The sequence below is a fragment of the Hakea prostrata genome, chromosome 1, assembly GCF_041222555.1.
Source record: "Hakea prostrata isolate BN-2017 chromosome 1, UWA_Hpros_2, whole genome shotgun sequence".
In the NCBI taxonomy this organism is placed as follows: Eukaryota; Viridiplantae; Streptophyta; class Magnoliopsida; order Proteales; family Proteaceae; genus Hakea; species Hakea prostrata.
Window position 1 is genome coordinate 9,780,722 of NC_142600.1, and position 24,302 is coordinate 9,805,023.

Consider the following 24,302-nt stretch of genomic DNA (forward strand, 5'->3'; position numbering starts at 1 on the left):
AGTTTGTTCTCTCCCAATATTGATCTGTTTTAGAAATAAGAGAGATATGATGATTACATTTCAAATGATAAGATTAAGACACTGGGGAAAATCAATAGAAAATAACAATGAGCTAATCCAATCTTGAAAAGTGAATAATCCAACTTAATACCTACAAAATCACTTTTTCATTAAGAGTGATTTGATGGTTTTTTTTTTAATTCTTTCTTTTTGTTATTTACTTTCAGAACAAGCAGCCAAATTGGGTGATTTAATCTAAGATTCAGGGGATCAAAATAAGGAAGGTATATTTTGTTTTTCTTTTCTTTTTAAATCTTTGATTTAACATGTTTCTGCCGTTTATTATAAAAATATCTCTTAAATTTTAGTACTCAAATAGTGCTGATTTGATAGGTTTAATTGACTTTAAGGTTTTGTTTTCGTTGTATATGATACTAACTTTTGAAGTATCCCACAAATCGATAAACTAACTTTTGAAGTATCCCACAAATCAATACGACAGCATTCATTACATATCAATATTGGATACAAGTAATACGTTTCTCTATTAAATTACACTGAACTATATTTGTTAATACGACACAATACTTGATGTAGAACAATACTTGATGTAGAACAATACGTTTCTTAAAATCATGATATCCATCTCTAAACCTTCAAAGCATCCAAGTTCCCTCCTCGCACTTTGATTTCATTTCCTTCAACTATATTAATAGAGAGTGCAATGTTGTAGCAGACTTTATTGCTTGTAAGGCCGTGTCCGAAAGAGTTCTCTTTTTCAAAAAATGGTGAATCTACCAGAAAGAGAGGAACACTCTTTGGTTGCTATTTCTGTGGAAGGCCCTATATCCCAATGCTCAAAGACTGAAAATTCATTTTCAGGATGCTGGCCAAGACTATTTACAGGAGGTAAACGAAGCCTTCGACAACATCGAGAAAGGCTATGCATATCTTCTTGGAATTGTCCACCCAGGTAAATTCTTTAACTTAATTTTAGTTTCATTATCTTCCTTTGATTAACGGCATGGCTCACTTAGTCACTTACCCATCTTTCCGTAAACTTCAGAAGGTGACGAGCCCATATTTCTTCCTGAAGTAACAAATGATAATGAAAGCCACAGCCGCAGAAGATGACTTAATTCAAGATTTAGAATAACGAAAGTATGTTTTGTAGTTTTCTTTTCTTTAAATCTTTGATTTAAAATGTTTCTGCTGTTTCTAATATAAAATATCTCTTAAATATAGAACTTTTCCTTTAATGAGATATCTTATTCTTACCTTGTTCTTTTAATCTTTTATTAAATTCAGTAGAGTCAGAGGAAGGACGACACAAGAGAAAACTAGACGTTTAAATGCAAATATATTTTTCTTGTTTTATACTTAAAGGGTTTTATATTTTAACAATTTACAAATCCAAACCCCTGAACATAAAACGCTAACTGTTCATCGCTCGCTCACTGTTCATCGCATTGTGTGATTGCATCTAAGCAAGCTAATGGTGTCTCCCAAATGCCTTTGTTCTCCCCGTTTCGCAACCTCTAACCCTTCTCTCTATGTATCGTCACCGATTTAATAAAGAATCTGGAATGAGCCCTAACCCTAATCCGCAAGTGTAAGCATCATCTGGTCTTCACGATTAGCAGATATACAGCCGAATATCTCCCAACAAAGGTAGATCAGGGATTTCTAGCAAACGGATCATGTTAATGGCCTTCCACTTCAATCCACAAAGCCACAGTTGCGATCTTCTAATATAAAATGTTATTGCGCTCGATTTTGCAGAATCAAGCAAGAACCCATATCAAAATCAGCCCGAATCGTTTGATTTATCGAACTAGCAGATTTGATTACTTACAGAAAACTTTCAGGTCTCCATCTTCAAAAACTGGAACTTGACCAAGTGGCTGCAACAAAACAGGAGATTTGGAAATAGTGCTTTCAAATAAAATAGAAAAGGAATTGAAAATGAGTTTTGAGACTTACGGCTTGGCTTATAGGAGATGAAGGGTTCCTTCTCTTTTTTTGTAATTTTTTCTTTCGATTCTTTAGCAGCTTCATCTTCTCTAAGATTATTCATTTTACAAACCTTCATTTTCCAGGATTTTTGAGGTAAAGAATCGAACTCGAATTTTCGATGAACAGTTAGCGTTTGATATTCAAGGGTTTGAATTTGTAAAGTGTTAAGATATAAAACCCTTTAGTATAAAACAAGAAAATTTTATTTACCTTTAAACCCCTGCATTTTTAATACACACCGTTGGATCAAAGTTTGCATTCGTGGCAATACCTGGGCCGCCGGCTGCTGCCAGCAGCAGCGGCAGCAGCAGCCGCAAATAAAAACCCCCTTCTCCCCACTAAGAAAATCAAAGCTGAAGACCAATTTGTAAATGACGATTCACCTTTTACAGGTTTGCCATTATTTGAGCGATTTGATGGTTCGTTTTTATTCTTTCTTTGTTATTTAAGAGGGTTATTCACTTATTCAATACAAGATTCATATATTTTGTTTTTACATTTTTGATTTAACATGTTTCTGCTGTTTATTATAAAAATATATCTTAAATTTTGTAGTCTAAGTAGTGCTGATTTGATAGGATTAATTGACTTTAAGGCTTTGTTTTCGTTGTATATGAGTTCTCATCCTTACCCAGTTTTTAATTACAGTGGTGTCAGAGACTCAAAGAAGGACATAAGCTAGAGGAATGCATAATGGCATGGTAAACAGAATTCAGGGATCATTTGCTTAAGATAACTTTTCAAGTCCACCTAGTTTGTCTTGATTATTTTTAAAATGTAAGGAAAATAATCCGTTGTACACCATTGTTTCTATTTCTGCACTTGATGAGTAGATTGCAAGGAAAATGTGTCTGTAGTAGATCTGCCATATAGCAGATGCAATGGAGGTGAAATTTAGAGGATTGGTAGACCCTAAGGCCCTATATTCACATGTCAAGTGTCAAGAATTTCTTAGTACTAAAACAAAGCCCTGAAAATCTGGGACATAAATGAAGTTCTAAGACTGAAGAATTGCATAGGCATACATGGGCTGTAAGCCATCAAACTGGAGGATTTGATTGAATCTGGGTCCAAAAATTTGACACTGTTTCTATTTAGACCCCATTACCTTAGATACCCAATAGTCAGATTCATGTGGGACAAATAAGTGGGTAGGACCAAAAGATTTCATGGACCTGCAATACAAGGAAATCTTTTGCCCATCATGAACTTATATTCTGTCTTGCTTTTTTTCAAACTCTATTTTCCTTCATAAATTCAAGTTGTGTCTTGTTTTTCTGTCCCTCTTAATCTCCACTGTTTCTTGAGTTAATCCAGATCATCACCCTCGACAGGGAGCATAGCTCCCCAACGGTTTTTCCACCACAAAAAACATTGGGCCCACTGAAAATATTTAAAATAAAAAAAAACCCTCCCATCACCATCCCTGGGCCCCCCTGTTTTTTGTGGTGGTAAGCCGTCGGGTGTGCTCCCCGACGGGATCGCAAATCCGGACTCGTCCCTCCTCTCTCCCCACACCCCATTCTCCTACCTTTTTAGTCCTTTCTTCCCCCCTAGTGGAGAGATTAATTTGGCTTCTTTCCCCTAATAACTCTTCTTATACTTCCTTCACTTGGCATTTCATCAGAACCCTTCCCCTTTGGGCCATTGTTATTAGCTCAGTCAGTTAGGGTTGCATTCTTAGACTTTCCCTAACTATTTGGAGAACCATCTCCCATCGCCTCCCTACCTTCTCCTTCCTTTGTAGCTGTTGTATCCCTATTGTTCCCATTACACCTTTTGCAACTACCCCAAGGAATACACCCAACACCTCTTCTTCTCTTGCCCCTTTACCAAAACTACTCCAAGTTTAGCAGAAATGCTCTTTATTTTTTTTCCTCCCATTTTTTGGAACAAACCCCGACATTCTAATGCATTTTAAATGAATGGAAGTGAGAAATCGCTGTAAAATACCAGAAAAGAGAGTGTAGTCACATAAAAACCCATAAAAGTTGTACATGTTAACTGTCCACTGATCTACATATCAACCATCAGTGACACTTTCAAGTTCCAAAGAGTAAATGAACATGTACAACTTTTCTGGGAATTCAAGTTTCAATCACCATAACCAAGGTTTATGTAGAAACAAAATGATGGCATCAGACCAAAATGCTTATAAGGATTTCAACTACAACTGCACCCAATTTTTGCAATCCAATTGAAAGGAGTCCTCGAATTATAAAGAAAGCAATCATACAATAACCGATATACCATCTTCTTGCATTAACTTGTTTTGTGGTTCTCCTTCAACATCTGTGTAAAGGTATCCTGCTTGAATAAGAAAACTCCAGGAAGTCACTTGGAATTAGAAAACTAGACTATGCTATGTCAGCTAAATAATCGCAGAAGAAAACTAGCTCACACAGATGATGATTCAGAGCTAAATAAAGGAACAAGGAGTAGGAAGTAAAAGTAAGTTACAATGGAAGCGAACTACAATCAAATCATTCTAATGCATTTTAAATGAATGCAAGTGAGAAATCGTTGTAAAATACCAAAAACCAGAATAAAAAAAACCAAAAAAATTGTACATGTTAACCGTCCACTGATCTATGTATCAACCATCAGTGACGCTTTCAAGTTCCAAAGAGTAAACGAAGATGTTAGCCATTAGAGGATCATATATGCTTGGCAAAGACACAAAAAAGAAAAAAACTTGAGAAGTGTACATAAACTGAACAAAGAGAGAGACAGAGCTTCATTTTTACCGCTCCTTATTCGGAGAAATTGTTCTCTAGAGAAAGGAGTGAAGAGCTTTCGCTTCTGAAATCAGGGTACAAAACAAAATCAGAAAGATTAGGGTAGAAGACAAATCAAGCATTCCTTCTTCACATCTACTTCTTAAGAGTTTCTTCGTCTTCTTCAGGACGTCTTCTTTTTGAAATCACTAACAATCATAATTTTAATGAAAAAACAACAATACATGCATCCATTGATACCAAAACTAATAACCCATACTTGTGCAAGATAAACTCCACAGCTAGACCAATAATCAATCCAATGCCTCTTGATATACTAACCTGAAATCAAATGCATGTTGAGCTTAATTATTCTTCTCCATAAATGAATACATACCTAACATAGAAACTAAACTCTAAAAATAAAAAAATTTTCAAAAAAAAAAATTAATTTTTTTATTTCAATTTTTATTTTAATATTTTAATTATTTTTTTTTCCCCAAAACAAATTTTTTTTTTTTTGTTTTTGTAGGGGGTTGTTTTTTTTTTTAATTTTTATAATTATTATTTTTTTTTTTTTTTTTTTTGTTTGTTGTTTTTTTGTGGAAAAAAAAAAAATATTTTTTTTTTTTTTTTTTTTTTATGTGGTGGGGTGTGTGGGGTTGAAAGGAGGGGGGGGGGGGGGGGTTTTTTTTTTTTTTTTTTTTTTTTTTTTTGTTTTTTTTTTTTTTTTTTTTTTTTTTTTTTTTAAATTTTTATAAAAAAAAGAGAGATATTATAAATATATTAAATATTTAAAAAAAAAATAATTACTATTGTCCCCCTATACTATAGCTAATTACTAATTTACCCCCGTACTTTTTGAAATTACTAATTCAACCTTCAACTTTGCTTGTAATTACATTGTCCCCCTCTGTTAAACCCGTTAGTTAAATGATGATATGGCATATTTTATTTATTTAAAAATCCCAAATTAACCCTATAGTCTTATATTATTTAATTACACTTTATATTAAATTACATTACTATCCTAAGTAATTAGGGAAAACTTAAACTTAATTAAACAATCTTCTTTTCTAGTCAAAAGAAAGAGAGAAAATCAAGGGATACTCATTTTCAAATTTCGATATGTATTTTCAATTTGGTAATAAAAAAAATAGTAATTCCTAATTTTTTGTGTTATTTTTAATTTTGTTATTTACTTTCTAGTTTAATGTTATCAGTTTAAGAAATTTCTACTTCCAATAGATTATTATTTATTTATTGTCTAATTTGATGTTAGCTATTTTGAGAAGTCCTACTACCACATGGTGCTTTTTTTTCTTTTTTTTTTTTTTTAATTCAAGATGATAAAAATACACATGTAAAATTATTCCATATGATTTTTTTTCTAAATGAGGATAATATTTTATTGGACATTATTAATTGTAAAAGGGTAAAATAGACATTAAACATTCAACCTTACTGGTCGCTTAACATCTGTTGAATCTGAGGGGGACTAGTAATTTCATAAAGAGTAGGGTTCTTTTAGTAATAAAGCTATAATACAGGGGGCATAGTAATTACATAAGGGTGGGAAAATTCTTGAAAAAAGTGTAGATTTTTCACTTTTCCCGAAAATCCCAAAATGATAGATTGTTTGGTTGCATGGGATTAGAAAATGAGAGACAAGTTTTCTTAAATCAAGGAAGCTTGTCTAGTGATGTGGCAGCTCAATTTTCCCACCTTAATCCATTTTAAAACCTTACATATTTGGTGGGATTTTGTGGAAAAGTTGAAAAAGTAAAAATTGGGACCCACAACTATCACTTTTTTACAAAAACCTTTCTTTCATTTCCTTCTCCCTCACCCCACTACACATGGGACCTATATGTTTTTTTTTCCTACCACATCTTTGCAAACAAACGTAGCCCATATCAAAACCGGCGAAACCCCCTTTCCCTCACTGCCAAGAAATTGGTTTGAACCAAATGAGCGATGACAATTTCTAAAAAATTGTTTGACAGTATTACACTTCAAGTTGTAGACACCCAAGTCATAGCAAGCCTTCCAGTCATAAACTGATGAAGCATATTCATCACCACAATATATACAATTTTCCTAAAACAAAGGGTAATCGAATGCTGAAAGAGAGAAACCAGAACTTGTACCAATAAATAATAATAAATTCTCTACCTTAATCCAACTGTCTATTTTGCTGATCCAACTCAAATATCTGGAACTTTTTGGCTACGGGAACTTTCAGATTAGGATAATGGAGCTTGCCTATTTTGATAACCATTAAGAGCTCTCCGAGACACTCCACCAAATAGACACCCTTCAACAGAAGATTCGTCCGACTCCCATACGCCTCAGGCATTGAAAACCTGAAAATTTGTCCATGGGAGAGGCTGAAAAACGAAAGATGATGCTGATGGATTGACCCTGGGTTTACTCTTTCGATATCAAGTGACACCAGGTGATCAGCAAAAAGACATGTATTTCTTCCCAAAGAGTGTATTTTTCATGACTCATATGAGCAATATTAAAATGTAGATGTATTTGTCATGACTCATGAGTAATGGAGATACACAAATTTACCGTGCTATTACTTTTAACAATTTAATACCATAAAAAACCGACCAAAGAAGTTTGTTCTCTCCTAATATTGATCTGTTTTAGAAATAAGAGAGATATGACGATAACACTTCAAATGATAAGATTAAGACACTGGAGAAAATCAATAGAAAATATCAACCAATTAATTCAATCTTTAAGAGTGAATTAATCCAACTTAGTACCCGCAAAATCACTTTTTCATTAAGAGTGATTTGATGGGAACAAGCTGTCGCAGAAAAATCCAAGATTCAGGTGATCAAAATAATGAAGGTATATTTTGTTTTTCTTTTATTTTTACATCTTTGATTTAACATGTTTCTGCTATTTATTATAAAAATATCTCTTAAACTTACTACTTACGGATTTTTATTTGTGTCAGCAGCCAAGAGGCAATCTAACGGTTAAGAATCATAGGTTAATTTTTAACTTTCACATTTAAAAGGTTAAAAATTTTATTAATTTACAAATTTGCAATCTCTCATTTGTCCGACTCGATTTCCAGGTACAAATTTAAGGGAAAAAATCAACAGAAACAAAAGCACGGAAGAAAAAGGAGGAAAAGAGAGGGAAAATGCTAAAGAATATCCATGAGAAGAAAAAGAAACAGATATCAAAATGCTGATCAAAAAATCAAAGAAACCAAACTCCAAATTTGTAGTTTCCAATGGATTCCCATTTTTAGGCTAAACCTAGATTCCGACTCAATTTTTAATAAAATACGATTTTTTTGTTTTAAGGAAAGCGTCTGACGCCCTCGACGGTTTTTCTTTATTCTTCTACTTTCGGTTCAGGTTTTGTTTACATGTCTTTCCAAATTCTTCTCATAATTCTTTATTCCTCTTATTATATTATCAATTTTGACTAATAGAAACTTTCTATAGAAGTTAAAATGGAATCTCCTAACATAATACCAAACTGAAATTAGATACCATGTAAGATTATATTACAATGAAATAAAGTATAGTTTCTAAACTGAAAATTGAAATCAAATTGTGACAACACTTGGATAAAATCTTTCTCCACTTGATGGCCCCCAAAATTGTGACTGTTGAATATGGATTTACTCCATAACTGAGAGGAGATTAAAATCTTTTCAGCATGGTTCTTCATTAGTGGAAAATGTTGAGTTCTCTCGTCTCTTGATAAAGGTTTTAAGCATATTATATTTTAGCATCAGGTTAGAACAAAGGGGCAAAGCAAGGTATTGAGTTACATTATTCAACAAGCCATCACCAGCCTCATTAGCTTCTTCTTTTTCTATTCATCATTTTAGATTATTAGATTTAAAATTATATAATTAAGTGTATATTTGTTATTTCCTCTAGTCGATTGATGGTTCTAACAAAAAAAACCCAGAAGCTTACTGGAATGTTGAGGTGTAAATGCTGTTAGCTAATTATATAGAAGTGTTCTTCAAATTTTTATTTATTTTTATTATTTATGTATGCAAGAAAGGAAATATGGTTGATTTAATTAAAAGTATTGTACAATAATATTAGGATTACATACGATATTAGTATTGTATTATAACACCCAACCAAAGTTTAAAGTATCCCACAAAATGATACAGCAGCATTCATTAGTCATTACATATTACGACTGATACGTTTCTCTATTGAGGATATCGATGCCCTAAACCTTCACATGATTTGCCAATGATGGGTCAGTAAAGTTGTTAAAAGCCTAATCTCTATAGGGGAGGTCTTGGGTTTGCACCCATTCGGTGGCATTAATTATATAAAAGCTCACTTGATGATGTAATCGTGGTGGTGGCGCAAGATGGCTAGGATGAACATCATATAAAAAAAAAAAAAAAAAACCATCACATGATTTTTTTGGGAAAAAAAAAACCCATGTGTACGTCTTTTAAAAGAATTAATCAGTTATTCCAACCGACCAATCGGAGCGCAAGATCAATTTGGACAAAAAGATCTCTACTGGCAGCCGGCGGTGGAGAAACTTTCACTCTTTGCCTCAGTGGCTTCTGGTTGGTGGTTTACTGCCAATATCGCAGCCGTAGTCCGGAGTTCAGTTGGAGGTCTTGTTGCATTTCTGGCTTGGCGTGAAAACCCTAGTTTCCCTCTTTAGAAATTACAGCGTGGTTTTCTTTTCAAAATTTCCACTTCTCCTCTTTATTCCCAATTGTGATGATCTTGCTCCTTCTTTTCCCTTTTAATTCATTTATAGGGTTATCTGCGGTTGAGTTGAAAAACGATCAAGCTTGCTGAGTTTGGTATATGTGGTTCCTCTGATGATTGATGATTAGGCTCATGGGTAGATTTGTTGGAGGAATTGCTTCGCATCATCCTTACAAGAAATTTCAGACAGATTAAATCTTTTAGGTTTTGGGGGCATTGTGTCAGGTCTCCGTGAGTTGGGGTCTTGAGCGGAAGATGGTTTGCAGTCCATGGGTTCAGCTGTGTTCTTGCTCACCTGTATCGCGTTCTCCAATGCTTGCCTTCCAGGGCGAGCCATCGCGCAAATTCTTGCCATATAGACCATTAAAGAATCTCGTTCATGTCAGGGCGAGCTCAGCTGACACAGGACAGAGTCCACCGGCGGCCACTTCGGAAAAGAAGAACCCTCTTGCGGTTGCTTTGGATGTCCCTGTGACTATCTGGAGGCAAACTCTGCGTCCTCTTAGCGATTTTGGGTTTGGTAAAAGGAGCATTTGGGAGGGAGCTGTGGGTCTTTTTGTGGTTTCTGGAACTCTTCTCTTCGCACTTAGTTTGGTTTGGCTGAGGGGTTTCTATACGAGCTCTCGAATGAGAAAGTATCAAGCAGTGTTTGAATTATCTCAAGCTTGTGGGATTTCCATGGGAACGCCACTCAGGATCAGAGGTGTGACAGTTGGCAACGTGATTCGTATCAATCCTTCCTTGAAAAGCATTGAAGCGGTCGTTGAGGTGCGTTGCCTTCATTCATCTCTCTGACTTTCCAAAGTTCTGTTAGAGTTTGTCACTTTTAGAATTTAATTGTTAAGGAGAAATAATCTGATGACTTCAGTATATGCTCTTGTAACCTACTTACATGTTTTTTACTCAGTAACGTAGATTGCTTATCTGTGATTTACTATGTAATAGTTGTGAAGATTTGAGCGGCATGCTGTGCAAATAAATAGCTGCCAATTGAATAGCTTAGATATGTGACCATATGGAAGATTAAAAAAAAAGAAAAGAAATTAGTCTTGTAGATTAGGAGGTCATTAAACTGATTCCGAATTTTATATCCTTTTTCATTCATCTTTGCAACTTAGTGTACCTCTTTGGTGGCATATTACAGACCACTGCCTTTGTTAGAAAGGGTGAATAGGCTACTTGCCTGTAGAGGGTATTGAATTTCATAGTCATATTAACGTAGGATTGTTAACCTCCTTAAGTATGTTGGTACGTGTGAAAATTTTTCTAGAAATCTCCTCTCTCTCTCTCTCTCTCTCTTTAATTATGCTCCCAGGAGCAAGCGGTAGACGCCTGCTAATGAGCTACTTCCCCACACAAGGTAAAGGGGCAAGGGAGTAGTTGTGTACCCAAGACCGAGGAATGAGACGGGGTTGGCTTAAACGTGAACCAGGGTGGGTGGGAAAAAAAAAAAAAAAAAAAAAGAGGAAAGAAGAAAGTGGGGTAGGGGATTGGCTGTTGCAGCCCTGGGTCTCTCACCAACGTCTATCTTGACTGTTGAATATGGATTTACTCCATAACTGAGGGTACTAGGCGACAAGTTCAATTTCTCCAAGTTTTCTCTTCTATTGCAATAAAAGTTCTATTTATTGCTTGGCTACAGCTTTACAAAGAAATAGGAAGTCTTAATATTAAAAACTTAAGGAAATATGAACCACTAAGTAAAAGCCAAGCAACTAAAATAGAAATTTCCTATAGAAGTCAAAACCGAATCTCCTAACATAATACCAAACTGAAATTAGATACTACCTAAGATTATATTACAATGAAATAAAGTATAATTTCTAAACTGAAAATTGAAATCAAATTGTGACAACACTTGGATAGAATCTTTCTCCACTTGATGGTCCCCAAAATTTTCTAGAAAGCTTCTCCAAACAAGGTAAATATTGGCTGTGACACTGTTCACATGAACAGTCTGGTCCTTTTTCCTTCTTAACTCATTGCTTCACTGAACCAACAAAAATTAGTCACATCATCAGAACAGGCTGCATCTCACTGCAGTCACATAGCATAAACTTGTTGGGCTGATCTTGGGGTTTGTACCTACAGGTACGTATGTGCTTTTGATCTACATGAATTGTTCTTTAGTGCCTGGGCTTGAAAGTTGGGATTCAGTAGTGCAGAAGCACTGATGCGTTATCAGTTAAGACAGTTCTATACTAGTCTTGACAGAAATTATTATTTTATTATTCATTAGGAGGTCTCTCATTGAGTGGAATGACTCTTGACATGGTTTTGGTTGATAATATGTAAGTGGGGTTAAGGCTTCCAACTCTCATTTCTTGTTGATTCAACCTGAATTTGTCGGATCTTGGAGATTTTTGACATAGTGAGAACTTAGTGAAAGAGGTGGGTAATTGATTTCGAGCCCTCCATTCAAATAGACAATTAGATCCAAGGAAAAATACTTGGAGGATAGGTTTAGGACTTTTAACATTTCAAGCTTTGCAGAAGGGCAACAAATGCAAGGGGAAGGGGTGGTCGTTGGCGGTGGCAGCGGCAGCAGTGGGATTTCTGGTGAGGTGTCCCTTCATCCACCTAGGGGTTGGGTACACTATGTGTGAGAGGGGATGAGGGGCATTTAGATCTTAACACCTTTCAAATTTTGAAAACTTAACAGTTAAGGTTAAAAAACTAACGTTGGGTTTTTTGTAATATTTTAAGTCCACCAGATTGGGCAAACTGAAATATTGGCCAGTTAAGTGGGCAAACAAGAGTTTGGGCCCAACTTAAGTGGGCAAAATGAAAAAAACTCTATATTTTAAGTTTTGTTACAGTAACACTTTCTCGTGTCCTTCAACCTACCTGTCAAATCTTCATGAGGGTTTGAGGAGCATTCGGTTTTTGAGCAATGTCTGTCCACCAATATTTATCCCCATCTGGTGGCCAGTTCTGCTACAATTTAGTAAGCTCTGGAATACATTCCTACTTGGTGATTTCATATAGGAGTTCCTATATGACAATTTAACCACCAGATTGATGGCATATCTGGGAGATGTTTCCAGTCATCAATTCCTCTAATTTGAGGTTGATCTGCCTGGGAGAAGAAGAGATCTAAGTAGCTGTGAAACCTGTCCTTGGGATTCTATTTTGCAGTACTGGTGGTTTTAAGGCTTTAAACTTATGTGCATTGGGTTAGCTTGATCTATGTTATTCTCTATTTTGTGGGGCTGTTATGTTAATTTGAAGGTGAGTTATTGTGTTGACATGAAGTTACATCAAGATTACTCTTTCTGATTACTAGTTACTAGTTAGGTGATCTTGCAAAATCTCTCCACTGTACTGTTCTATTGTGGTTGAGTTTTGGAACATTGAAGACCCTAGGGAGGCCTATGAGCATTGACTACTGTTAGTTGGGGGTTAATTATATTTGAGATTTAGGATGTATACAGATGAGTAGTTAATCTCTATTTTGTAATGCTCAAGAATAACTTCTATTTTGAAGAAAGGCTTTGAGGGTTTCCTACTTTGCTTGTTTCCATGAATTATAAAAGAAGAGTAGGGGTTCATTTGCTGACATTTATAGGGGTTCATTTGCTGACATTTATTTGTAAAAATTTAGCTTTGAGCTTTTGAGTTCTGTGAGAACAAGGCATTAAAAATGATGCACTGTGGGATGCAGTAGGGAAACCTTGGTGGGGGTGTCATGGCTTGAGTTGGTGGGATGCCTTCTCCAGAGTTTCCAACCTAACATATTTTTTTTTCATTTGTTCTACCATTCAGCTTCTTCTACTTTGTTTTATTTTCAGCAATCAAATTGAGATCTGCTGCCAGTTCCTGAAGTTCCAACTGTGCTAATTTCAGCCCAGTCCCCCCCCCCCCCAAGTATGTTAGTTTCTAATTTTACTCAAGTTACTAATTTTGCATCAACATCCAGGCCTTAGGTTTGAATCATAACTTGACAACAATCAAGGTTTGCAGTTTTGGTTTTGAGCTGGCCTGAAACTGAAATATTTCGAAAACTGTCATTATGGCCAAAGCCTAGTGCGTTGCTGGTTTTGAGGCTGCTCAAACGACCAAATGATACCCAACTTGTGGGATATCAGGCTTTAGCTGCAAGTATTCTCAGTTTTTTCTGAGACCAATGTTTTATTTTTCTTCCAAAACCCTTGTGTTTCTGGTATGCTGCTCCATGAAAAGGATGAGAGAATGAAATGGGCTGTAGTGACAACGGAATTATCACCTGTTTGTATATATTTATTAAACAGAGGTTTGCTTCTTGCCGTCAAGTTTTAGATAAAGATTAGGGGGTCTTAAGTTTATAACTATGCCATTGATTTGAGAAATAATTTAATCTTGAGCTTGTGAGTTTTGGAAAGATAAGAACATCTTTTGAAGAATTCAAGACTGCTCTACTGTGGGATGCAGTATGTAACCTTGGTAGGCAGCATAAGATATCCTTTGTTTTATTCTTCTATCTTCTACTTTGTTTAATTTTCTGCATTCACATTAACATCTGCTACTAGTTACCAGAGTTCCAACTGTTACTAATTTCAGTCCAGTTCCTATGATGTATTGGTTTCTATTTTCAGTCCAAGTTACTAATTTGCTATCTCAGATTCTCAATATCTAACCCTGAACTGAATAACTGATACAGCCATTTGACTGAGCATTTGAACAGCAGATCTTGCAGAATCTTTGGGGAAAAAGTGCATACCTAGTGCATGAGGCTCCCACCACTGCAAGGTCTGGGCACAGTCATGACATATGCAGCATTTCCTGCAGTTCACAGAAAAGCTGTTTCTGGACTTGAACCACGATCAGTAAGCCGCAACGGTCCTACCATACCTTTGCAGAATTTAGATCTGAAAATTTTCACCCCCTAGAATTTAGGATCTTGATTTCTGGTTTCTGCCGTGAGCCATAGATCAAAACATGATGTTGGGTTCTCTTGAAAGTTTGATATTTTTTCTTGTGTTGGTTGAGTATTGTGTAAGACCAGAGATTCAGAGAAATCAAATTCTTGAATTGAGTCCTGAGAAATCAAATTCTTGAGTTCAGTTTTATCAGAATCCTCCAAATCTGTTGCCTTCGATCCTATCCTGTGGTTAGCACCTAGCACCTGAAACATTCAGTGGGGTTAATGTCAGATTGTATTGGAAGAGAACATGGTGGAGTTACGTAAGATATTTGAAGACATTTTTGTCTTGTCAAGTGAAAGAAACTTCAGTAGAAGATGGTACTAGGTAAATTGGAGTGATGTAATAGGACCCACTTAGCTAGCCGCATAAATTTTACTTCAGATCCACGTTCGGGTGAAAACCAAATCTATTTATCAGATATTGAAGGGTATCCTGAATATGGGTAAATTACAATACGCTTGACATTTGACTGAATTGTAAATTTACTCAACTATTGTATAGGTGCATGTGTTAATCCACAGATTTTGATGAGCATTTAATCATTTCTTTTGTAGATTGAAGATGATAATGTAATCATACCTCGCAATGCACTGATTGAGGTGAACCAGTCTGGTCTTCTTATGGAGACTATGATTGATATTACTCCTCGGGATCCTATTCCGACACCTTCAGTGGGACCTCTTGATCCTGAGTGTAATAAAGAAGGTCTAATTGTATGTGATAGGCAAAAGATATGGGCACATCAAGGAGTAAGTTTTGATGCATTGGTTGGTATATTTACTCGCCTTGGTCGTGAAATGGAAGAAATCGGCATCTCTAGAAGCTATGAATTGGCAGAACAAGTGGCATCTGCTATTGAAGAGGCAAAACCACTCCTTGCGAAGGTGCGTTTAGTGTCTTAATATTTCACCTTCCTGTTTTATTTATATGTTTATTTGTTTCTTTACGACCTTCAACATTCAGAATTTCGCTTTGTTCCTAACTTCTCTCTACCAGCTCAATGATAGTTATTTTTCTCAAATTATATATGCCTTCTGGAAAGAGATCTTTATTTGGGTGAAAATAAATGAAATGCCTGAGTTGCTATGTAGCATAAATTTTGGATTCTGTTTCTGTTTGGCCCAGTTTTTTGCTGATGAACCATTAAATTAAACACTCCCAAGACACATTGGAATAAAAGAATGGAGAAAGAGAGGGGTGGGGGTATGCGACTGGCGTTTTGTCCAGATTTATCAATTTTCTGGTCATTTTCTCAAAACCTGAATATTTTTATCCAGGTCAATTTTTCAGTTTTGGGTAACTATACCTAGCTTTTGTGATGGAAACTATCATTTCCCACATAAATGTTTTATAAAGTTACTCAGTTACTAAGAATACATTATGTTTTTTTGCTAATGAGAATCAGGTCTTCAGGCTGACTATTTTTATGGTCTGGCAAGCTCCAGTCATATTACTGGGTCATTCAGGAATTTAAGTGGACAGCCAATTCAATCCGAGGTGAGAGGCCTGATTGCCCAAAGCATGTTATGAGGATTTGAACAGAGGTTGCCTGTCAATCTAGACAGCACCATGCCAACTCCTCTATATATTTGAAGTACCTTTATGTAGCTTTTTCCTTGTCATACAAATAAAACTTTTCATTCATTCCTACATTTATTCTCAGAAAAACAAAAGAAACAATAAAAAGAAAAAGCTAACAATGTTTATTTATCGAAAACTTTCTCCAAATTTTGGTTCAACAATTGAATTTTTCGGTACAGGAAACTTCCCCCCCCCCTTTTCTGAATCGGAAACTAAAATGACAAAAGAATTGAAGTTTTAGTACTTGGCGCGTAGCTTAGATGTTCTTTTTTCTCCTTAAGTCTGTTCCAATTCTTGGGATGGGTCAATATGTTTGACATGTTATTAATAAATTTGGAAGGGCTGAGTTGCATTTGAAATTTATATGATTGATTGGAAGGTCCATGCAGTCTCAGAATCCATTTGGATTTTCTGGGTGAGGGTTGATAACTTTGAAAAAATTTGACAAGATTTTTTTGTGAAAGATGTGGATATGCCCTTTGATTGATTACATCATGGAACCATGATTGTACCAGAAACTGCAGGCATTAGCCATTCTGCAACTTAAGTTGGGGATTTGGCAATATCACAAGTATTTGTGTGGATGAGGGAAGAACCAGCAAGCTTTAGAGAACACTTGTTGAAAATGTTGTTAATGTTATGTTTTGAGGTGTACCTCAAAATCTTTAATTGTTTAAACAGAGGATAGGTTTTGCACTGTATCAGAGGTAGCATTTAAGGATACAGTTCATTGGATTGGTATAGCTGTAGAAGGCTATGAATGAGGCTTTGGAATGATTCCTAGTTGAAAACATAAATCTTTCAACATATTTCTCATTGAGGAGTTATTAGAACTAAAAATTATTAATTTTCTCCACAGTTAAGAGAGAAAAAAAACTGAAAGTGATGAATGTGCTTCAAAAATTGATTCAGGTAGTTTTGAGATTTGATCCTGAAGAAGACAAAGGCTATTTGATTGATTTGAAATATTGTTAAAAATATCCTCCTCTGATACTTATGGGCTGGAGAGGATGCTATAATATAACATATGAAATTTAAATTTTCTGTAGACCGTTCTATTTTTCTTAGCCTCTTCCCCCCTCCCCTTTTTTGGATGAAATCATTTTTGCCTTTGCTTTTTTTTTACTCATGGTCTGTCTCTTAACTGTCTGAGCAGTCTAGTTAAATTGTCAATAGCGGGTAAAAGCAGAAAAATGAGAACCATGTTCCAGCCTCAATGGCCTCTGATACTTGTTCAGCATTTTTATGTACAATATTTCTTAGTTTGATGATCTTGTTTTGAGTATTTTACAGGTTGCACGCTTTAGTCAGGCTTAGATTCTCAGTTGTACGCTTTAGTGCTTGAATTACAAATTGCACACTCTCAAAATTACAGGTTGTACAATCCTAACATTCCATCCAAGATTCTTTTAACTCATGAGTGACATGTCTATATTACCCTCATTAAAGTCAAATGACATAACTACCCCATTTAAACCCTCCCATACCCAATCCTTAGGTCACCCATTTTCTACCTACACCTTGCGGAAATTGCCCACCTTCGCTGAAAATCACCACACCCCTGTGGGAGAATCCCACCGTCCCTTGCTGAAAAATCCAATGATCCATTATTACTACTCTATGTTAAGATTGAATGTGATTGAATTGGGTTCTTTTTCCAGTTGTAATCTAAGAAGATTGTTTAGAATCTCAACAATGTTCTATTCTTTATGTCCAAAACAACCCTAGTCCTTTTGCTTCCGCATAAGTCATCATGACACAAAAGGACTAATTCACAGAAATAGAAATGAGGGAGGAGTGACTGATCAATTCCTGATAAAGTTAGTTAGTGAAGCAGCTACTTAGACACAAACAAAAAAAAAAGAACATTAGGGTCCAGGGCAGAGGGTACCCTGTGAGAGAGCACGGAATTCCCCGAGTTCGTACTCACACCAGATGTAAGCCTCGCAACGGCAACGGCATCGGCACTGTAAAGAGGCAACAGAGGCGCGCATCCACTTTCTGCTGGATATCTAATGTACAGAAACCAATTAGCCCACAATTGGCATATACCAGACAGATCAATAACCAGTGAGAAAACAAAAAAACCAAACTAATAAATATTAACAAGAAGGAATTGCTAGCGACCTTTACAAGGTTGCTGATAAAGTTGTAGTGTTGAATTTTTTAACCCTTTAGTTTAATCCCTTTTTAATGTGGGTAAGACCCTTTCAGTTCAGCACTTTGGTGATACCTAGAGGCACCCTTTTGTATTCTTACTCGTTTATTCTATGTTATTCAAGCATGCCTTGCAAATGCATGAGTAAAATAAAATAGTAACTTGATTTTCTGAATAGCATTTTGTGATGGTTGGAAATTGGAATGCAAAGGTAATGTGTTTTCAAGGAAATATAGTAATATGATTTTGTGACAATTAAAGTTTCATTTAATGTGTATTTGGATCCTGAGAATCAGAAGTGAGACTAAAGCTTATAAGCAAGCGTGTAGTTGACTTAATTCGAGGCCTATCATTTGGAAACATGAAAGTGATTCATGCTGTTCTTTACAATTAAGACTGCCCATTATATTTGTTTTGGATAAATAGATGTTATTTTGTGAACAGAAAGAAGACAATTTAACCCAATTGCTTGTTCTCCCTTCATAAGGAACATCATGTTATTTGTACTCTTATACAATTAAGAAGAGAAAAAGAAAAAGGAAATGATTTGACCCAACTTAATTGAATTAGGTTTCCTGTGATTCCAAACAGATAACCTTCAAGGTTCCTTTCGTTCATACTTAGGCTTATATTTTCTCCCTCCTCTTGAGTAATGAGCCATTCAGCAAGTTTTGAGGCTTTGTCATTGTCAATATTCTCATTCAAGTCACATTTAATGCAGTCTCATGTGGGGATTTTGTATTTGATGTAGTGACATCTCAGATAGAAGCCATAGCCGAAGATGTTCATCCTTTGCTTTCTGAAGTACGTAATAGTGGTCTTTTGGATGAAGTAGAGAGTTTAACCAGGAGTCTCACAGAAGCAGCTGTAGATTTGAGGTAAATATTGAACTCATGTTCCTGTTCTCAGGAAGCATATGTTGATTTGTTAAATTTGATAATCTCTACTCTTGATTTTAATTCCCCCCCCCCCCCCTTCATGTGCATATGCTTTCTGATATTGCTGGGTGATTTTATATGTCCAGTTTATATCAAATAAATAGTGGAAACAAGAAAATAACTTGATATTGCTTCAGGATCAGTTGTATTAATAGTTGTAGACCATGTTTGTTCTATTATGGGTATTGTTTGCCACACCTTTTGCTGGACCTCCTACAATGCAACCATGGTGGTGGTGTCTTTTAGTTTGAGACATAGCAGACCCAAAAAAAAGAAAGAAAATCCATGTGTCAAGGGGCTCACGGTGACTTCATTGGTCAAGTTTCAGCCCCAAAAACCAGGGAAGTCCTTCAATTTTGCCTCATCTCCAAATTTTTTTGGGTCAGTTTGTCATTGTTTCTGATTAGGTCAGTTTTATTTGGTCTCATAGGTATATTATTTTCTGAATCTCTCTTTGCCATTGGTAATGATATCACTTTGTCACATTGCTTGCAGACGGGTGCATTCATCCATCATGACTCCCGAGAACACTCAATTGATTCAGCAGTCTATTTCTACCTTCATATTTACTCTGAAGAACATTGAGGTGAGAACAGTTTATGGCCTAGCTTGCAGTTTGATATGATATCTTTAATGCTCTCTATGGTAGGTATTTAAACTGATGAAAAGAATGTAGAGTATTTTAAACCGGGGTTATGGTGGATTTTCCTCTCTCTTCTTCTTCGAGTATTCCAGAAAATTAGTATTAGTTTCTATTTTTGGTAGGTTCATTTACAAAATTATGGTTGGTAACGACAAGAAAGTAAATTTTTTTCCCTTTCCTTTCAACTTGCAACATCATACATCCAACCAGATGTAACTTAAATGAGTTTCTCATATTTTATTTCCTTCATCTTTCCAACTCCACAGAATATTAGCTCCGACATTTTGGGTTTCACGGGTGACGAAGCTACAAGGCGCAACTTGAAAGTGCTCATCAAGTCCCTTAGCCGATTGCTTTGAAGAGTAACTGAAAGGTTGATGTAAATTTACACAACATACAATAGTAAATTGGATTGTTTCTAGGGTTCCTTACACCATGTTGTAAGAGAGGAACTCGGCTTGCTACCACAGCCGTCTGTTTGCATATGTCGGTAATGAAGAAACCGTAAAGAAAAAGGTTAAACAGCTTCGAGTTTCGTCGTGGGAAGCAAATTTTGATAGTTTATGTTCTCTATTCTGATAAATAACATTGAAATTTCTCTCTTCTCTGATAGTTGTCATTTTCTGTTTGGGTTTTAGATTTCTGGCTTCAAAACCCAGATTTTTAAATTCTGGAGTGTAATCCCTTAATATCGATTGATTTGGATTTGAAGGAGAGTTATTCATTCATATCAGAAGAACTGATTGATCATGTTCCACACTTATGGTCATGAACAAGCTAAATTTGCCTTTGTCATTCAAGTGAAAAAATGTTTAAGATGATCAATACATATTTTTGTTTTTTTGGTAACAGCTAATACATATAATTTAACTTAGTTTGCATCACAACCTAACTACCTTGGGTAAAGTGGGTGACTAATTCAATGCTTGAAGTCCAACCCTCTGCTGTCTTCGAACTCTCTCCAAATCCCTAGAGAGCATCCTCTCGACCACTCATTAATCACCACCTAACTCGGAGGGGTAGTATCATTTTTTGGCAATTGAGGACCAATATCACAGAAAATAAAGCCTACATGTTGAAATCATGAGAACATACATGGCATGGGCCATGACTCCGTATGGGTAAGAATTACAACCATCAAATGCAGAGAATTAATATGCAGACCTTGTCCATGAGTGATCCATAACCAAACTCAGAAAGGCTTAGTAGATGCATCAACCTTAACCAAGAACTTGAGTGGATTCCATCTGTGGCTTGCAGCGTACGAGAACCTGATCTAGCCTCCATGTTTGGAACCAAGAAAGGGAGCCCCAGCAGCACAGCACCCCGAACATCTACAAAGCCAGCTACAGATTCAGGCATCCAATTGTTGCAGTTCACTTTCCTTTGGTCTTGTCTTCCGAACGAAAGTATTATTTACCGATAAATTCATAAAGGGAACTCAAGGGTTAAACATCAGTAGCAATAACATTGATATCAAGTACCTTGGGTTCAGGGGTACGAACCACTGGAATAGTAGGGATGTGGACATCACCTGATGTTAACAGGTATAACTAAATTTCAAATTCCACCCAATCTACCGAGTGGCAGTATATGGACTTCTAGAATGTAAGGAAAAAATAAAAGCTCAATCAGTATATCTTTCTATTCATACAGAAAACGGGGAGTATGGTCATGCAATTGTTTTCCTGGTATTATTAGAACTTCACAAGGTTTCTAGTAACAAAATCAAGCAACCTTATACCCTCTAAGCAGCAATCTTTTTAGCTGAGGAAGAACAACATCCTCTCGTACAAAACTAAGATAATCTTCCTGCCAAAAAGCACCCAACAGGGCCCTGAAGTCTTGAAAGATTAATCTGGTGTTGCTGCTCCTTGGTTGAGCTCTGCAAATCTCATGCCAACCCGCATTGAGTGCTTCAGGAACTTCTCAGCACACCGGCGGACACACGTCTCCTCTTGTTTATCAAGGGACTTCCGCCGAAAACTATCCACACAGTCATTGAAACATCTCTCCACCAATGAATTATACATCCTTAGACTGCAATTCAGTCATGAACAAATATGTCAGAGGCTTAATTACTAACCATGGTATAGAAGTACTTGGAATATATCATATCATGTTTCAATTCCTGGCAACAAAAGCCACTGATGGCTTATACACAAAACTTGACGCAAACATGATTGAAAATTTGAGATGAAATCAACAGGAAAAATGGTAAAAACCATTGTGAATGTATGTATATAGATTTCTAGGAAATTCATTGACTAACATAAGCATTGAATCTCTATCCTGACAGATAAGGGATTTTATTTCTCTCCCACTCTTTCATCATATATTTAGAAGTCTCGTCTCTAACTCTAAACATGCGGTAGAGAGATGTGAAGGGAGTATAATCCTCCATCTGTCGAGATAAACAATATCAACTCAAACAATGACGTCGACCAAACTATTAATGTTTCATCCAACAAAACTAAGTTAGGTTAAATAATCTAGTACTCTAATACTTCTTTTTTTTTTTTTTTTTTTTGGAGAAGAACAATTCAAAAAGAGTTGAAGATTATTACACAGGCATACGTCCGTGTTTGATATATGTTCCCACGTTACTTTGTCTTGCCTAATCGAGACTCGGAGCGCTAGGTTTTTTTTTTTTTTGGGTAGAAAGATGGCTTAAATAAAGGGAGACACACAGACAGGTTGAGGAACAGGCTCCGTCAACTAATTAGTAGAAATAGGAAATGAACATATAAAAGTGATGTTACAACTAGAAGTGTATATGCATCACTAATTCAATTACTCCTAAGTTGACTAGATGCCTTCACTCATACGCTACTTGGGAACATAGTTGTCAAGGTGACTGCCTTGGCATCTAGGCACCTTGACAACTAATGTTGCCTTCTAGCATTATATTCAGGCCCTTCCAACAACACCTTGGGTTGCCCAGGAGTTGTCACAACAATGCACAATGATCAGAAAAGTAAAATGTGAGCATATTCAGTGAGGAGGTATTAAAATTCAACTTCTTTGCATAATAATGATCATTGAATAGCATTTCAGATGCTTCCATCCCTTTCCAAAGAAAGAAATAAAGGTTTCACATTATGTATACATATGGTGATAGGCAAGTGTTAGATAAGAACAATTCAATCGTAATTGAACCTAAAATATGCCTGAATATTGGATATTAAGTAATGCATCATGGATGGAACATGGTAACAAAGAGATAAAGTTTCAATGGCAGACTTATGCTTCAGATCAGCAACGTCAGCCCTGCCACTGAGGGCTTTCACAGCCGATGTACAGAAACATGTTTCACCCGATTTCTCTTATCTAGACCCCGCAATTGATAAAATCTTCTTAAATTACAGTGTTCCATCTGATCGAATAGATGATGTAACGAATTTTCTTAGTCAGATGCAGAGGCAGTAACCGGGAATTATAAGAATGATGGTGTCGATAGGAGGGGATTATGGGCAATGAGACTAAAAGGCCAAATAAGCAGATTAGGGCTTCATATTTCCCTTCTTATTTATTTGTATGATACCGAAAGAGATAATTATATAGTTTAGCATTCACAACGAGAAGCTTCACTCAAACCACAACAAACCTTCGAACTATTCATAGATTATCTCAGATATAATTCGATAATCAGAACGCATAAGACTTAGACCGCGAGAAAGAAAGTAAGTGCTCCACTTAGAATAGCGAATATGTGAAACCGAGATTGGAATGTTCAGAAACAGAACCTGTCGCGGATCTGAAGTTGGTCAATCATGGCTGACATTCGCAGTTTATCTTCTTCCGGTAGAGAATCCAGATCGCCAAGCATACTCTTGTCCATCTTCTTCTTCGATCGTTCGACTACTTCCACACGGATGTTGCCTTTTGCACTTAACACTACTGCACTGCGAACATCGGCGCCACAAGTCCCGCTCTTAAACCCTAAAAATCGTGGGTGTCACTAACGGCCGTTTGTTTGCCCGAATAAATGTTGGGTTGGAAAATTCGTGAAAACACAAAATTTTCGTTTAAATCCTAATAATGTATTACAAATTTGTTTGGTGAGGTGGCCCGCCATCTTTTCCACCCTCAGCCTTTTCAAATTCATATAAAATGTGTGGGATTTTGTGAAAAAAGTGTAAAAAAGTAAAAAGTGAGACTCACAATTACACTTTCTCACAAAATCACTTCTTTTCTTTTTGTTCTCCCTCACCTCACTACATATGGTGCCCACATGTTTTTTTTTCTTCTTCCCCACCCCTTTTTATCACCCCACCTTTGCAAACAAATGCAACCTAAATAATTGTTGACTCAAGCTTTAACATAAGGGAGGAGTTTTTTAATTAACTTCGAGAGTTGGAATACTTGACATCCTATTGACCTAGCCTATTTCTTCACCCATCCACCCACATAGGTTTGCCCATGCGAGGCAGAGGTAGTGTGAGTTTCACACTTATATAAGCCTAGGTGGATGGATGGAGGGACAGGCTGGGTGGATAAGATTTGGACTCAAGTTAGAATGGGGTAGAGGATTGTGTTTTCCTCAACACTCTCATTACCATATGTTTATGAGGAAGTATATACAATAGAGGTGTGGCTCATTGATGGG

General features: G+C 36.1%; 2 protein-coding genes across 4 annotated transcripts; one reads left to right on the forward strand and one right to left on the reverse strand.

Annotated features, from left to right (window-relative positions):
* The first annotated feature begins 9,224 nt into the window (after positions 1 to 9,224).
* Positions 9,225 to 20,915, forward strand: LOC149027322 (protein TRIGALACTOSYLDIACYLGLYCEROL 2, chloroplastic-like). Of its 3 annotated transcripts, none has more exons than XM_089161682.1 (6): positions 9,225 to 9,369; positions 9,519 to 10,237; positions 14,928 to 15,257; positions 18,875 to 18,990; positions 19,546 to 19,636; positions 19,960 to 20,915. In XM_089161682.1, the coding sequence occupies exons 2-6, from the start codon at positions 9,725 to 9,727 to the stop codon at positions 20,050 to 20,052; spliced, it is 1,143 nt and encodes a 380-aa protein (XP_089017808.1). In that variant the 5' UTR covers positions 9,225 to 9,369; positions 9,519 to 9,724; the 3' UTR covers positions 20,053 to 20,915. The 3 variants fall into 3 exon arrangements, with proteins under 3 accessions (XP_089017808.1, XP_089017799.1, XP_089017817.1); XM_089161691.1 differs by having other exon boundaries at positions 9,290 to 9,318; XM_089161673.1 differs by having other exon boundaries at positions 9,225 to 10,237.
* Positions 20,916 to 21,018: 103 nt separating this feature from the next.
* LOC149027323 (mitochondrial import inner membrane translocase subunit Tim9-like) lies at positions 21,019 to 23,660 on the reverse strand. The gene is made up of 2 exons (XM_089161706.1): positions 23,440 to 23,660; positions 21,019 to 21,733 (listed from the first exon to the last, which is right to left on the reverse strand). Exons 1-2 carry the CDS (start codon positions 23,532 to 23,534, stop codon positions 21,547 to 21,549), a joined length of 282 nt encoding a protein of 93 aa, XP_089017832.1. The 5' UTR covers positions 23,535 to 23,660; the 3' UTR covers positions 21,019 to 21,546.
* Positions 23,661 to 24,302: the final 642 nt, after the last annotated feature.